The sequence below is a fragment of the Pogona vitticeps genome, chromosome 2 (assembly GCF_051106095.1).
Source record: "Pogona vitticeps strain Pit_001003342236 chromosome 2, PviZW2.1, whole genome shotgun sequence".
NCBI classification, from domain to species: Eukaryota; Metazoa; Chordata; class Lepidosauria; order Squamata; family Agamidae; genus Pogona; species Pogona vitticeps.
The window spans coordinates 121,051,295-121,064,281 of record NC_135784.1 but is presented as its reverse complement, the minus strand read 5'-3'; the positions used below and the strand labels follow the sequence as shown (position 1 = coordinate 121,064,281).

At 37.0% G+C, this 12,987-nt stretch overlaps 1 protein-coding gene across 3 annotated transcripts in view; it reads left to right on the top strand.

Moving 5' to 3' along the window:
* Nucleotides 1-12,987, top strand: part of GABRA1 (gamma-aminobutyric acid type A receptor subunit alpha1) — a 54,657-nt gene that overhangs the window by 29,483 nt on the left and 12,187 nt on the right. For all 3 annotated transcript variants that reach the window (XM_020808384.3, XM_020808385.3, XM_020808383.3), the window contains exons 5-7: nt 474-694; nt 6,140-6,222; nt 8,082-8,225. In XM_020808384.3, coding sequence (XP_020664043.1) covers nt 474-694; nt 6,140-6,222; nt 8,082-8,225 — 448 coding nt within the window. The remainder of the gene's footprint in view (nt 1-473; nt 695-6,139; nt 6,223-8,081; nt 8,226-12,987) is intronic.

Genomic DNA, 12,987 nt, shown 5'->3' with positions numbered 1-12,987 from the left:
TTGGATGCACTCCAAATAGAGGACTGTCTTCTACAGAGTAGCCCAAATGGTCACACTAAAAATCTGTTCTTTGTGATTACTGGAATCCTCATTTTCTGTGACACCCACTTGCTAGTCCCCCTGCTCATCCCCTTTTATTACTTTCAAAATGGTAAAATGGGCAAAAACAATATATACTCATGATTCGTTTAAGCTCAATGTTCTTTTGGGTTCCCAGTGTTGTGTAGCGGATAGTGGACTAAAACTCAGGAGGCCTGTGTTTGAACCCTCGCTCAGCTACGGAAACTTACTGGGGGTGTGAAGCTGGTAAAATTGTTCTTTAAATATCTCACTAAGCCTTGTTAAGGTCACAATAATTCAGTTCCAACTTGAAGGCACAAAACAACAAATAACATTGTTCTTTCAGCTTCTGTCTTTTTAGTGCTTCCATTGCCAAATGAACAGTTTTCAAAGCTCCTCTTGTCTAATTTTAGGAATACACAATAGATGTATTTTTCCGGCAAAGCTGGAGGGATGAGAGACTGAAGTTCAAAGGGCCCATGCAAGTCCTCCGACTTAATAATTTGATGGCCAGCAAAATATGGACACCTGATACATTTTTCCATAATGGAAAGAAATCAGTGGCTCACAACATGACTATGCCTAACAAACTCTTGCGGATTACAGAAGATGGGACGCTGCTCTATACAATGAGGTGAGCATTGCAACATGGCACTTTCTCATTGATGGAAAAGCATTGATTATTATAGTTACGAACATGTTTTGTGCATTTAATGTGTCTCTTTTAAAAGAGGTATGTTAGAATTTCGTATATTGGCTTGATGGGTACCTGTCACAAAGGAATATAGCTGGTTTTGCCTTTCAGTGCAAAACTGTCTTTTTGTTAATGGGTATATTTTCATTGGCTGATCTTTAACCTGCTTAGTCCCTCTGAAGTCTCTGGGACATATAAAAGGTTTCATTGCTCACTTCCATGTGTTTGGGGATTAGACTGTTGCAGCCCAACCTTATTAATGAGCTTTACCTGCTGTAGCAGAAACAAAAATATGTAGAATATTGTGTGCTGTTTATATACTGCCCCATAGCATCTAAAGCACTCTCTGGACCATTAATGAATTAATGATGCAGGCTGCATGTTGCCCCCACCACAGCAAGCTGGGTACTCAGTTTCCAATCTCAGAAGGATGGAATGCTGGGTGAACCTTGGGATTAAATCTGGGTCACGTGCAGATTAACCACTGCACCGTAAAGCTCCTCATGGCATTAAAGGAGCATCCTGGCTAGGCTCATGTGCCATAGCTAGCATAGTAGCTAGAAGAGAAAATAGAGATAATCATTTTACAAGATGCAACACAGACAAGTAACTCTTTGAGGAAAGCATAAATGGGGATAGTTTTCTGGTCTGCTTAGCCAACCCCAATAAGAAACTCTTTCTCTGGCATGAAAAGAGGAAGAACAGTTGTCAGTCTCTTTGCGAGGTTCATGTACAACTGTAAATAACACTGGGTGTCTCTTATAGAGGTGTTGTGGATTAGGATAGGGAAGAGCTAGATTAGAATTTCCCATACATTTTGAAGGTAACAGTCTTGACTTTGGGCCTGTCACTATTCCTAATCTGCTTTACAAGGTACTTAATGAGGGTAAATTGGGATATGAGATCAGTGTTACTGTAAATCTCTTAGAGAAAAAAATGGAATGCAATTAATGGCTGAAATCCTACTGGTGTTCATATAAAGTTCCTATAACTGTTCATAGCTAATTGAGGCTAATTGAGGAGGTACTGGATTGCATTGTGGTTGTGCAAGCAGCTACTGGACTGGGCTGATAACCAAGATGTGCCTCATCATCTAGTCAACTAGTTGCAATTGTTGTTGATTAGTCGCTAAGTCGTGTCCTACTCTTTGTGACCCCATGAACCAGAGCACGCCAGGCCCTCTTGTCTTCCACTGCCTCCCGGAGTTGGGTCAAATTCATGTTGGTCGCTTCAATGACAGTGTCCAACCTTCTCGTCTTTTGTCATTACCTTCTCCTCTTGCCTTCACACTTTCCCAACATCAGGGTCTTTTCCAGGGAGTCTTCTCTTTTCATGAGATGGCCAAACTATCGGAGCCTCAGCTTCAGGATCTGTCCTTCCAGTGAGCACTCAGGGTTGATTTCCTTCAAAATTGATAGGTTTGTTCTCTTTGTAGTCCAGGGGACTCTCAAGAGTCTCCTCCAGCATCACAATTCAAAAGCATCAATTCTTCGGCAGTCAGTCATCTTTATGGTCCAGCTCTCACTTCCATACATTGCTACTGGAAAAACCATAGCTTTGACTATGCAGACCTTTGTTGGCAAGGTGATGTCTCTGCTTTTTCAGATGTTGTTTAGGTTTGTCATCACTTTTCTACCAAGAAGCAGGCATCTTTTAATTTTGTGGCTGCTGTCACCATCTGCAGTGATCATGGAGCTCAGGATAGTAAACTCTGTCACTACCTCTATATTTTCCCCTTCTATTTGCCAGGAGGTGATGGGACCAGTGGCTGTGATCTTAGTTTTTTGATGTTGAGCTTCAGACCATTTTTTTTTTTGCACTCTCCTCTTTCATCCTCATTATGAGGTTCTTTAATTCCTCCTCACTTCCTTTTTAATTTTTTTAAATTTTAACTATAACATAAACATAAAATACATAAACCAAAATACAAATTAACTGTGTACCTCATCACCATAATCGGGACCTCTTGCAGTACTCTTCTTCTTCCTTTATCTTTGGTCTTTATTGTCCTCTTCTCCAAAACTGCATTGATTCTTGATTTGGAGTTTTCCCTTTTCCTCTTGTTAACACATATTCCAAAAATCTGCCCCATATATCATAAAAATTATTCTTTTTCCATTCTCCTTTCTTAACCTTTAAATTATGTTAGCTTATCATTTCTGGCTGTATTCCATATTTCATTATCCCATTCTTCCATTTGAAATTCCAATTTTGATTTCCAGTCCCTAGCTACTATTAATCTGGCTGCTGTTAATAAATTGGTAATCAACTCTCTAGTTCTCATATTCTACATTCTCAAGTATTGATAATGGAACTATTTTTGGATTAAATTCTATATCTTTTTCACATATGTCATTTAATTCTTTAAAGATTAGTTTCCAAAATCTTTGTACTTTTTCACATTCCCACCACATATGAAAGTATGTACTATTTTTCTTCTCACATTTCCAACAGATATTCAGATAACTAGTGTTAATTTTATTCAATTTTGTAGGTGTCAAATACCATCTTAAGCCCAATTTGAAAAAAAAAATCTTTTATTCTCACTGGCATAAATTGTAAAATCCTCATTTTCCACATCTTCATCCATTCTTCATCATTTATTCTTTTTCCTAAGTCTTGTTCCCACAGTCCTTCAGTCCTTTCTCATTGTCTTCTTCTAAGTCATGCAGGAATCTGTAAATTTTACTCACTGCTGCTTTTACTGAATCATTCATCTGAATATCTTCATATGATAATAGGAATTGTTCATACTTCATATATTCTCTACCTTTATTTCTTTACCCATCTTTCTAATTGCATATAATTCAACCATGAAATATTCTTATTCTGAAGGATTTGTTTCTTTTTATCTCATTTTATACAACCGGTCTTTCAATCTAATCACTTTTTGTCTTTAAATAATTCCGTATAAACTTTTATATTGACAGGAAAATTCTCTATTTCAGTCACTAACCCTAGTAGAGAGTTAAATGGACATCAATTATTTCTATATTTATACCATATGTTTAACATTGTCTTTAAAAATGGGTTATTAATTTCATTTATTTTATATTTCATAACCATACCAAATAGGTATTTTTCAATATCTACCTGTAATTCTGATGATTCCATTTTCCACCAAATTAACCTTTCTGGGTTATATATACAGTGGTGCCCCGCTAGACGCTTACCCCGCATGACATCGAAATCGCTTGACGATGACATTTTTGCGATCACTATTGCCATCGCAAAATGATGGTTCCAATTGTTTTTTTTTTTTTTGCATTATATTGATTAGGAGCCTGCTTCGCGAACTGTTTTTTCACTAAACGACTATTTTCCAGCTCTGCAAAATGGTTTCCCTCCACAAAATGGCTTCCCTCCCTTCTCAAAATGGCTTCTTTCTGGATCGAAGCTTAGCATTACAGTGAATTAAAACAGCTGATCAGTGGTTCTCTATGGGCAATCTTCACTGGACGATGAGGTATTTCCCCCATTGGAACGCATTGACCAGTTTTCCATGCATTCCAATGGGGTTTTTTTCCACTTGATGACGATTTTGCTTTACAGCGATTTTGCTAGAACAGATTATTTTCGTCAAGCGGGGCACCACGGTAATTTCTCCAATAAACCTCAACTGATTAGCCAAATAATAATTCTTTATATTTGGTAAACCTATACCACCTTTTTTTGTTGTTTTATACCAATACTTTTTATTTATTCTGGTTCTCTTCCCTTTGTTACAATATTTGTTAATCATTCCTTGCCAAAATTTAAACTTATCCTCTGTTAACTGTATTGGTAACATTATAAATAAAAAAAAAATTGGTAAAATTTTCATTTTTATCAGTGCAATCCTTCCAAACCAAGAAAGTTTTAAATTAGTATATTCCTGTAATTTCTTTTTAATTTCTTCTTTTAATTTATTATAATTATATTCCTTTATTTTGAGTATCTTTTACTAAATCGCTACCTAAATATTTAACTAATTTACATGTCATAAAATCATATTTATTAGCAAACCTAATTTATTATGATTAAACAACATTATTTCAGATTTTTGCCAATTTACGCATAATCCAATTATTTTTCCAAATTTTTCCAAATGAATTTTAATTCTATCTATACTTTTCAATGGGTTTTTAACTGTCAATAGGGAATCATCAGCAAATAAATTAATCTTTATTTTATTATTTTGACCCCTACTTTCAATTAAATCACCATTCCTTATTACATTTGCTAGCATTTCAGTAATCAAACAAGACAGAATTGGAGAAAGAGGGCAGTCTTGTCTGGTGCCTTAGCCTTGAGCTATCTGTTCTGTCATCCCATCATCAATTATTACTGTAGAAGTATTCTCCATATATAATTGGTCTATTATTCCCCTAAATTTCTTTCCAAAACCCCAACCCTTTAAAAGAATATTTGATGTTCACCATTATACACAATCAAATGCCTTAATACAGGTATTTTATCTAATGATAAAATACCTGTATTTTATTTATCTTTCTCTATATTATATATAATATTCAAAACCATCCTAGTTAAATTTTCCATTTGTCTTCCCTTTAAAAAATCATTTGGATCCTCTTGAATATATTTTGTCATAAACTTATTCATTCTATTTGCCAGTATTCAAGTAAATATCTTTGCATCTTGGTTTAATAATGAAATAGGTCCATACAAAGTTGGGTCTATTAAATCTTTATTGGATTTTGGGATAAGAGTTATTAATGAATGTTTCCAAAAGTCTGGTATTTTCTCTCCTTCCAAAATCCTATTATAAAGTATTTTTCACTTTGGGATCAATATTGATTTAAAAGCTTTATAATATTCTGATCCCATTCCATCAAAGTGGACCAAACAGCAGGCTAAATGCCCATGTATTCAGCCTCTGTTGCTGATGTCTGTAATTACACATTGCAGCTTTTTTTGCCTTTGAGCAGTCCTGTTGAAGCATGGTCTGGACTGTGTGGGTTCAGGCAAGCCAGTACAGGAAAAATAAATGAAAATATGAAAATCACTGCCTCCTGAGTTTTGTTAAATGGTTTATCGCCTTATTTTCCTTCTGTCAGTCTAGTCCAGAACCTGAACACCTCAGTGCAATTGTTACAGAACGAATTTAAAATTACGAAAATCAGGGGGAAATGCTTAATGCAGAATATCCCTGCTGTTGATAAAGATACTTGCAAAGTAATCTTAGAAGAGGGAGTTAGAAATTGAAAAATGGGCTTTTAAGGAGGAGTATTTTTCAGTAAGCTTGTGCAAATGATAATTTGATATAGTACATTACCCAAATTATAATAGAATGCCTGCTTTTTATTATATTTGTTGTTATAGCCACTTTTTGCTCTAACTCTGCTCTCTTGTTCATAATCTGCCCCCTCCCTTGCTTGCTGCCAGACTCACAGTGAGGGCAGAATGTCCAATGCATTTAGAAGACTTTCCCATGGATGCACATGCTTGTCCGTTGAAATTTGGAAGCTGTAAGTTGACTTTAACAATCATTTCCCCCTTCTCCTTCCTACCGGCTAAGATGGTTAAGACCTGAGGAGTATATGAGACCACACATTGTTCAATTTCAGTAGATTTTTTTTTTAAATGAAGATTTTCTACATGAATAAATCTAATCCAATATCTGGCACAGGCATTTACCGAAGAGGGGAATGGCTCCACTCCAAACATGTGGAGAACAAACAATGTGATAGCCCAGTATACAGAGATTTCCCATTTCCGGTTGACTGCAGTTCCATTTGATCAAGGAAAAAGAAGCTTCAGTAATACGTACAGAATGAGTGAAATGACTTCCAGCTTTTGTTTTGTTTCTGAATTTGCCGTTCATTTCTGTTTACAAGTTTTCAGACAATTTTTCAGGAATGAAGAGGTTGTTTTGAAAGATCTAATTGAGAGCACTTTGGATTTTTAAAATTTTATTTCCGAAACTGAAAATAGATGCAGAATTTTGGGAGATCTTTCCACACAAGTGCTGTTGAAACTGAAGGATGTGCTTCTGTGCCTCTTACGTATTTTGGATAGACCTTCACTGGAATGCTTCCCATTTGCTAGTTCATAAATGAAAACAGGAATTAAGAATGAGTTTTAAAGCCGCAGTATAAAAAAAAATGGCTGAGTGAATATAATTAGAGAAGTCAGTTCAGTACATCTATGTAGTGATCACCAGATATCAGCATTTGTTTCACAAAGGGTTCCCATACTGATGTTGCAAAAAAACAAAACAAAAAACCTTGATAAACACAACTCCTTGCCAGTGCCTCTCATAACTCTGCATGAATGTGTTGAAAATATTTATGCAAGGTGGGCACAGGCAGAACCTGTGGAATGGGAGAGACCATCAAGAGAAACTCTTTCCATCAGTTGCCCTCCCAACAAACTGGTTTCTCATCTGAGGCACGATGGAGCATTGTTGTAGTTCTAAGATGTAGTAGGCCTTCTGTCAGCTGTTCGCTTGAACACGAGCCTTTGTTTGTACTTTATTCTACACATACATATTCAATTCTCTTTGGAAAACTGTTCAGAAGTGAGTAGAGCTCCAATAATCTGCCATTAGAAAATGAAGGCATCCAGGAGTATGTCCTGGTTATAATGCTGACATTTTTTTTCACTGCAGGTGAATTCTCTACCTGTGACAATATTGGTATATTAGGTTATCAGCACAATTATTTAAATAATTAACAGGATACAAGTTATCCTGTTAATGACCATTTCTCTGATTTATGGCAACCCCTTTCAGGCCCTTTTAGGTAAAGAGTACTTAGAAGTGAATTGCTGTTCCTTTTTGCTAGGACTGTGCAGCTTGCCCAAAGCTACAGAGGTTGGCTCCTTTCCTGGGAGGCACTGTGGAGAATCAGACTCTGAGCTTCTGGCTTTGCAGGGAGGTATCCAGTCCACTGAGCTATCTTGGACCACCTGAATGTTGGGAACCAGCTGTTGGGAGTTCAAGTCTCCACTGTTTCCTGGAGGAGAAGAGCCATTCTTTGGAGTCCTCTCCCCCTGAATAAAGGACTAGTAAAAATTGTTAATATATTTTTTTAAAAAAAATGATTTTATGGGATACAGAGGTGTTGCCCTAAAATTGGAAAGTTCTTTTAAAATGTGCCTCAGAGAGCTTCATTTAAAAGTGAAAGTTTACTGGGGAAAAAAAGATATTTACATCGACATATGCCATTCTGTCATTTTATTCTGTCACTGCATTCTTGTTGCTGAAAAATGAAAATAGTTGGAAGGAATGATAGGTCTGGAAACCTAGCGATGAGATCAAAACTGGAATGGTCATTGCTTTATTTTTAAAATCACCTTTAGAAATGACTTCTTTTCCTCTAATTAGATGCTTATACAAAATCAGAAGTAGTATATGAATGGACAAAGGAGCCTGCATTATCTGTCGTAGTAGCTGAAGATGGCTCTCGACTGAATCAATATGATCTCATGGGACAAACGGTGGATTCTGGAATTGTGCAGTCCAGTACAGGTAGGTGATGACTACAATCTTTTTGAATGGATGAAACAAATTTTATTTCAGTTTCAGAATGAATACATCTCAGCTTCAAAAGGTCAGATCAACTCAGAAAAGAGAAAATCAATCAAACTGATTTTTTTAAAAAAAATTAGTAAAACAGCCCTCACAAAAGTGAGTGAATACTATAACAATATTCTATACTTTCTAATGCCCTCAAAACTTCTACTGAAATTTCAGAACACATCTGGGCAGCAGATAAATCCGCATATACTCATCAGAAGAACATGATATTTTCCCATTTCTTAAAATTATCTACTAGCTTCTTTACAATAGGAGTTCCAACAGTACGGGCAACATCACTGAAAGTCTTTGTTGCTGAGGCAAAGAATAATAAATTATGTTAAACTATTATTACAATGAAGCCAACAAAACCTGTAAGCAGCAGTAACCTTAGACAATGGCTGGAACTCTAAACACGGTGTCCCCAATGACAATGATACATGGGGAATCTCATACAGACAATGTTAGATAAGACACTCTGAATCCCCTAAGCGCAGAGTCCTAATAACCCGATCCAGTATTTTCAGTTGCGCTAAGTGGGAACCAGGACCTCTGTTCTTTATTGTTCCTTGTGAATCCTGAGATTTCCTTGCATGTTTTATTTTCATGTGTGATGTAATTAGTACAGAAGTTCTTGAACCAAAATAGAAGGCACTTTCACACATTCCTACTAAATCAGTGTTTCCCCAGTTTGGGCTCCAGATGTTCTTGGACCACAATTCCCCAAAAACCTTGACCACTGACTGTGCTACCTAGGGCTTTTGGGACTTGTAGTCTGAGAACACCTGGAGCCTCAAATTTAGGAACCACTGATTTAAATGAGAACATGTGAAAGTGCCTTCTATTTTGGTGCTCATGGTGTGGAGCTCACTTTCATGAGAGAAAGCTCCCTTGGCCCGCAGCTAAGCAATGCTAGCTGAAAGCATCTTTGTTCTAGGAGGCATTATCATTTTTATGTGCTGTTCTTCACTATGTTGCTTTTGTCTTTTAGCTGTCATGTTTTTGTTTTTAATTGTCGTGTTTATTTACTTTTGCTCTTCTGTACTGCCTTGTGTGCTTTATATGTTTGGGAGATGGGAGATGGCTTGTGGGGAAGAACTTTGCAGATGTGGAAGGGTCCACTCTTCTCAAGCCGAAAGAGGATCTCATCTCCTCTTTCCATATAGATGATTGGGCCAGTTTAATGTTTAAGCATACAATGGTGCCTCACTAGAAGATTACCTCACAAAATGGTTAATTCACAAGACGATGGGTTTTTGCGATTGCTATAGCACTTTGCAAAATGGTTTTGGTCCGTGCTTCGCAAGACTTTTTTTTTTCAGGACAGTTTTTTGCAAGACGACGATTTTGACAGCTGGGTCCGCACCTCGCAAAACAGTTTTTTAAGAGATATTTTTTCGCAAGACAGCGATTTTGACAGATTCACAAAATGGTTTTCCTATGGGTGATTTTCATAAGACAACGATTTTTCCCCATTGGAACACATTAAATAGATTTCAATGCATTCCAATGGGGAACCGCACTTCGCAAGACAATGTTTTCGCAAGACAATGTTTTTGCAAGACAGCAATTTTCACGAAATGAATTAACATTGTCTTGCGAGGCACCACTGTAATTAGCCACATCTGTTTTGATATTCAGTTTCTTCTTTAGGAAATAAAGATCATACTTAGTAAATCAGATATAGCTTTGTAATGGCAGCACAATGGGCCATGGAGGATCTGGGGATTACCTTGATCTCACTCTGAGTATGCACAATGTTTTGAATTCCCATTGAGATTGCATAGAAGAGGGCCACTTTGAAGCTGTTTTGAGTCTCACTTCCAGAAAAAGGTGGGCTATAAATGCGTAAATTAAAATCATAAATAAATTATTCTAGAATAGGCTAGGTTCAGGTGGATTATCAAAAGAAGGAAATGTCAGAGCTTCAAAAGTTGCCCCAGACAATGGCCCCAGAGATATCCAGAACATTTTTATTTGCATGCAGATGATGCTAGAAGAGAGTTTCATCTTTAATGATTTTTCCCTTTATGCCAAAAGTCCTCAAAAGAATGGTTGCAAATCTAGATACAGCTTACAGTTTTTATCCTTTTGACTGATTTTTAATGAAAGATGCAAACAGCCCATTCAGTGCTTTAAAGCTAAAGCTTCAGCCATACCCATTTGGGGCAATTCTCACAGGCACAACAAGCATGCTTTTGTGCAAAAAAGAGAAAGGCAATTGAAAAAAAGAGAGAGTAAGTTTTTACACAGTTCTCTCACAAATGAGAGAATATTAGGATTGCTAGGAATCAGAGATTTCTTGTCATTATTGCTAATGAGGAGGAAAATGTTGCAGTTTCTTCCTCTGGCACACAACACAAGCAAGTATTTTACATCTTAAGCAGGGATTCAACTAGCACACACAATTTGGTACTAGATCATGTCTTAGACTCACAGCACTGTTCATTAAAGCAAAAAAAAAAAAGGCAAAGTGTGCTGCTTATATACCGCCCGATAGTGCTTCAAGCACTCTGTGAATGGTTTACAAGTTAATTATGCAGGCTACACATTGCCCCCCCCCACCTGGGTACTCATTTTACTGACCTTGGAAGGATGGGAAGCTGAGTCAACCTTCAGCCGGATACCTGGGATTGAACCCCGTTTTTTGAGCAGTTGTTTTTTTTTTTTTTTTGGCTGCAGTACAGCAGTTTAACCGCTGCACCATGAGGTTCATTAATATGACTCCTGTGTCTCATGAAGGAATGGGATCAAATAGATGTGTGTGTTTTTTAAAGCTCATCCTTGGTCTATGATGTGTACATGTGTACAAACCCAACCAGTTTGCACTTTGATGACCGAGGATTCTAAATATTCCATGTGCTGCACCTTATTTGCAGTCTTCTTAGAAAACAAATTTTTATTTTATTTATTTATTTGTTAATACCCCGTCCACCTAGACCAAAGTCTACTCTGGGTGGCTAACAGTAAAAAATGGAATAAAAACAATATGATAAAAAAAAGGTATATAGTTCAAGATGGGGAAAAAGAAAAAAAAAATTCAAGTGATGACAGGAGGGACAGCCTGCCTAAAGAACAAGGTCTAAAACAAACCCACACAACCAATGGCACTCAGCTATAGGAACAGAACTTAGTGCAAAGTTGTATGGCTATCTATAACCTGCCATTTAAACACTAGGATCTAAATCTAATAGTTTGTCTTACCCAGTGTATACCCCTTTAATCCACAGGGCTTACACAAGTGTTGATAAAAGCTATTCATTTGATGGTTTTATGCTAGTTGGAACTAATAATATGATTTAGCCCTGGGTAATTAAAGCAATCATATAAGTTTATTTTGCACACATCTGGGAAAATGAACCAGGAAGAAATGATGTGAGGGAGGCATGAATAAGATCTCATACTGCTGTCTGGACTGAATAATCAATAAAGCAAAACAAATCACCCCAACAGGAAAAGTAGCTAATATATTTTATGGCTTCAGTCTGTGGGCCAAACCAAGGTAATATATTTTCCCCAGTTCATATTGCTTGTTTGTCAGTAATGAACTCAATAAGCTTGTAAGAGAGTGGCAACTCTTTAAGACATAACACCTTATGCAGTTGCCTCCATCTTCAGGAGTCTGTAAGCGAACTGCTATTTCCATCCAAAGAAGTTACTTATGAGGGATCTTTTAATGGTCCGCCTACTTGCTTTCCAAACAGAAGTATAATCTTAATGGAAAGAACATAGTTAACATTCAAGTCACTATTTGCAGCATTTTGTCAGTGCTGTCAGAAATGAGGCAGCTCAGGCAGAAAAAAAAAAGAGAATTCCAATTTGCAAAGATATCAAAACAAAATTAACATAATGGCTTAAAAGCCATTAATCACTGTTATTTATGATTAGTGCCAAGTTCTGCACAAGTTGTTTGCACAAAATGGTAAAGAACAAAACAAAAGAGTAAAAACAGAAAGTTAACAGGAAAAGCACTCATATTAAAGAAGGAACAATGTTAGAGAACTAAATTTTGAAGAAACAGAGAACTGGATCATTGTGAAGGGCTGGCGAAGCCCTCATCAGAAGTAAATCGAAATCTGTTAAGAGAACAGAACCAGTAAAAGAGTAAGAGAAAACATATCTGGTAGAAAGAAAATGGCATCACTCTGCCCCTCCCTCCCTCTCTCCCCCATCTCTCTCTCCTTATTCATCTGCAAACATGCAAACATACATATAATCTGGGATAAATCCTGGGACAACATCATGCACTCAGCTCGCTCAAACATTTTCAAACTGCTTTTCACATATGGTGAGATAAGTGTAGTAGTCTCATCCTCTCCCTCATGCTGTGACACAGTCTGAACAGTGGGAGGTGATAATATTCTCCTATCTCTACCCATATAGATCCTCCACAGAAGCCAGCTACCCAGTTTATTCATGGTGTAGCTGAAAAGAGGAATTTACATAGATCAAACAGCCTTCCCTCTTCAGATAATCCCTGTCATGTGTTGAAAGCAGTGTTTGAGGAGGCAGGGCTAACGCAGACTCCACCCCCTTATATGCAGAGAACACAGGGTTTTTAAAAAATGCCTTACTCAGATTATTGAATGCATGTGTCTTGTATGTATAAGGCTCACTTATAGCAATCATCCCCGTTAGGAGATGCAAGGAATAGAGCAGGGAAGAGCTCTGCTGAGTTTGTATTTGAAATATTGAAATTAGAGCTGGGCATTAA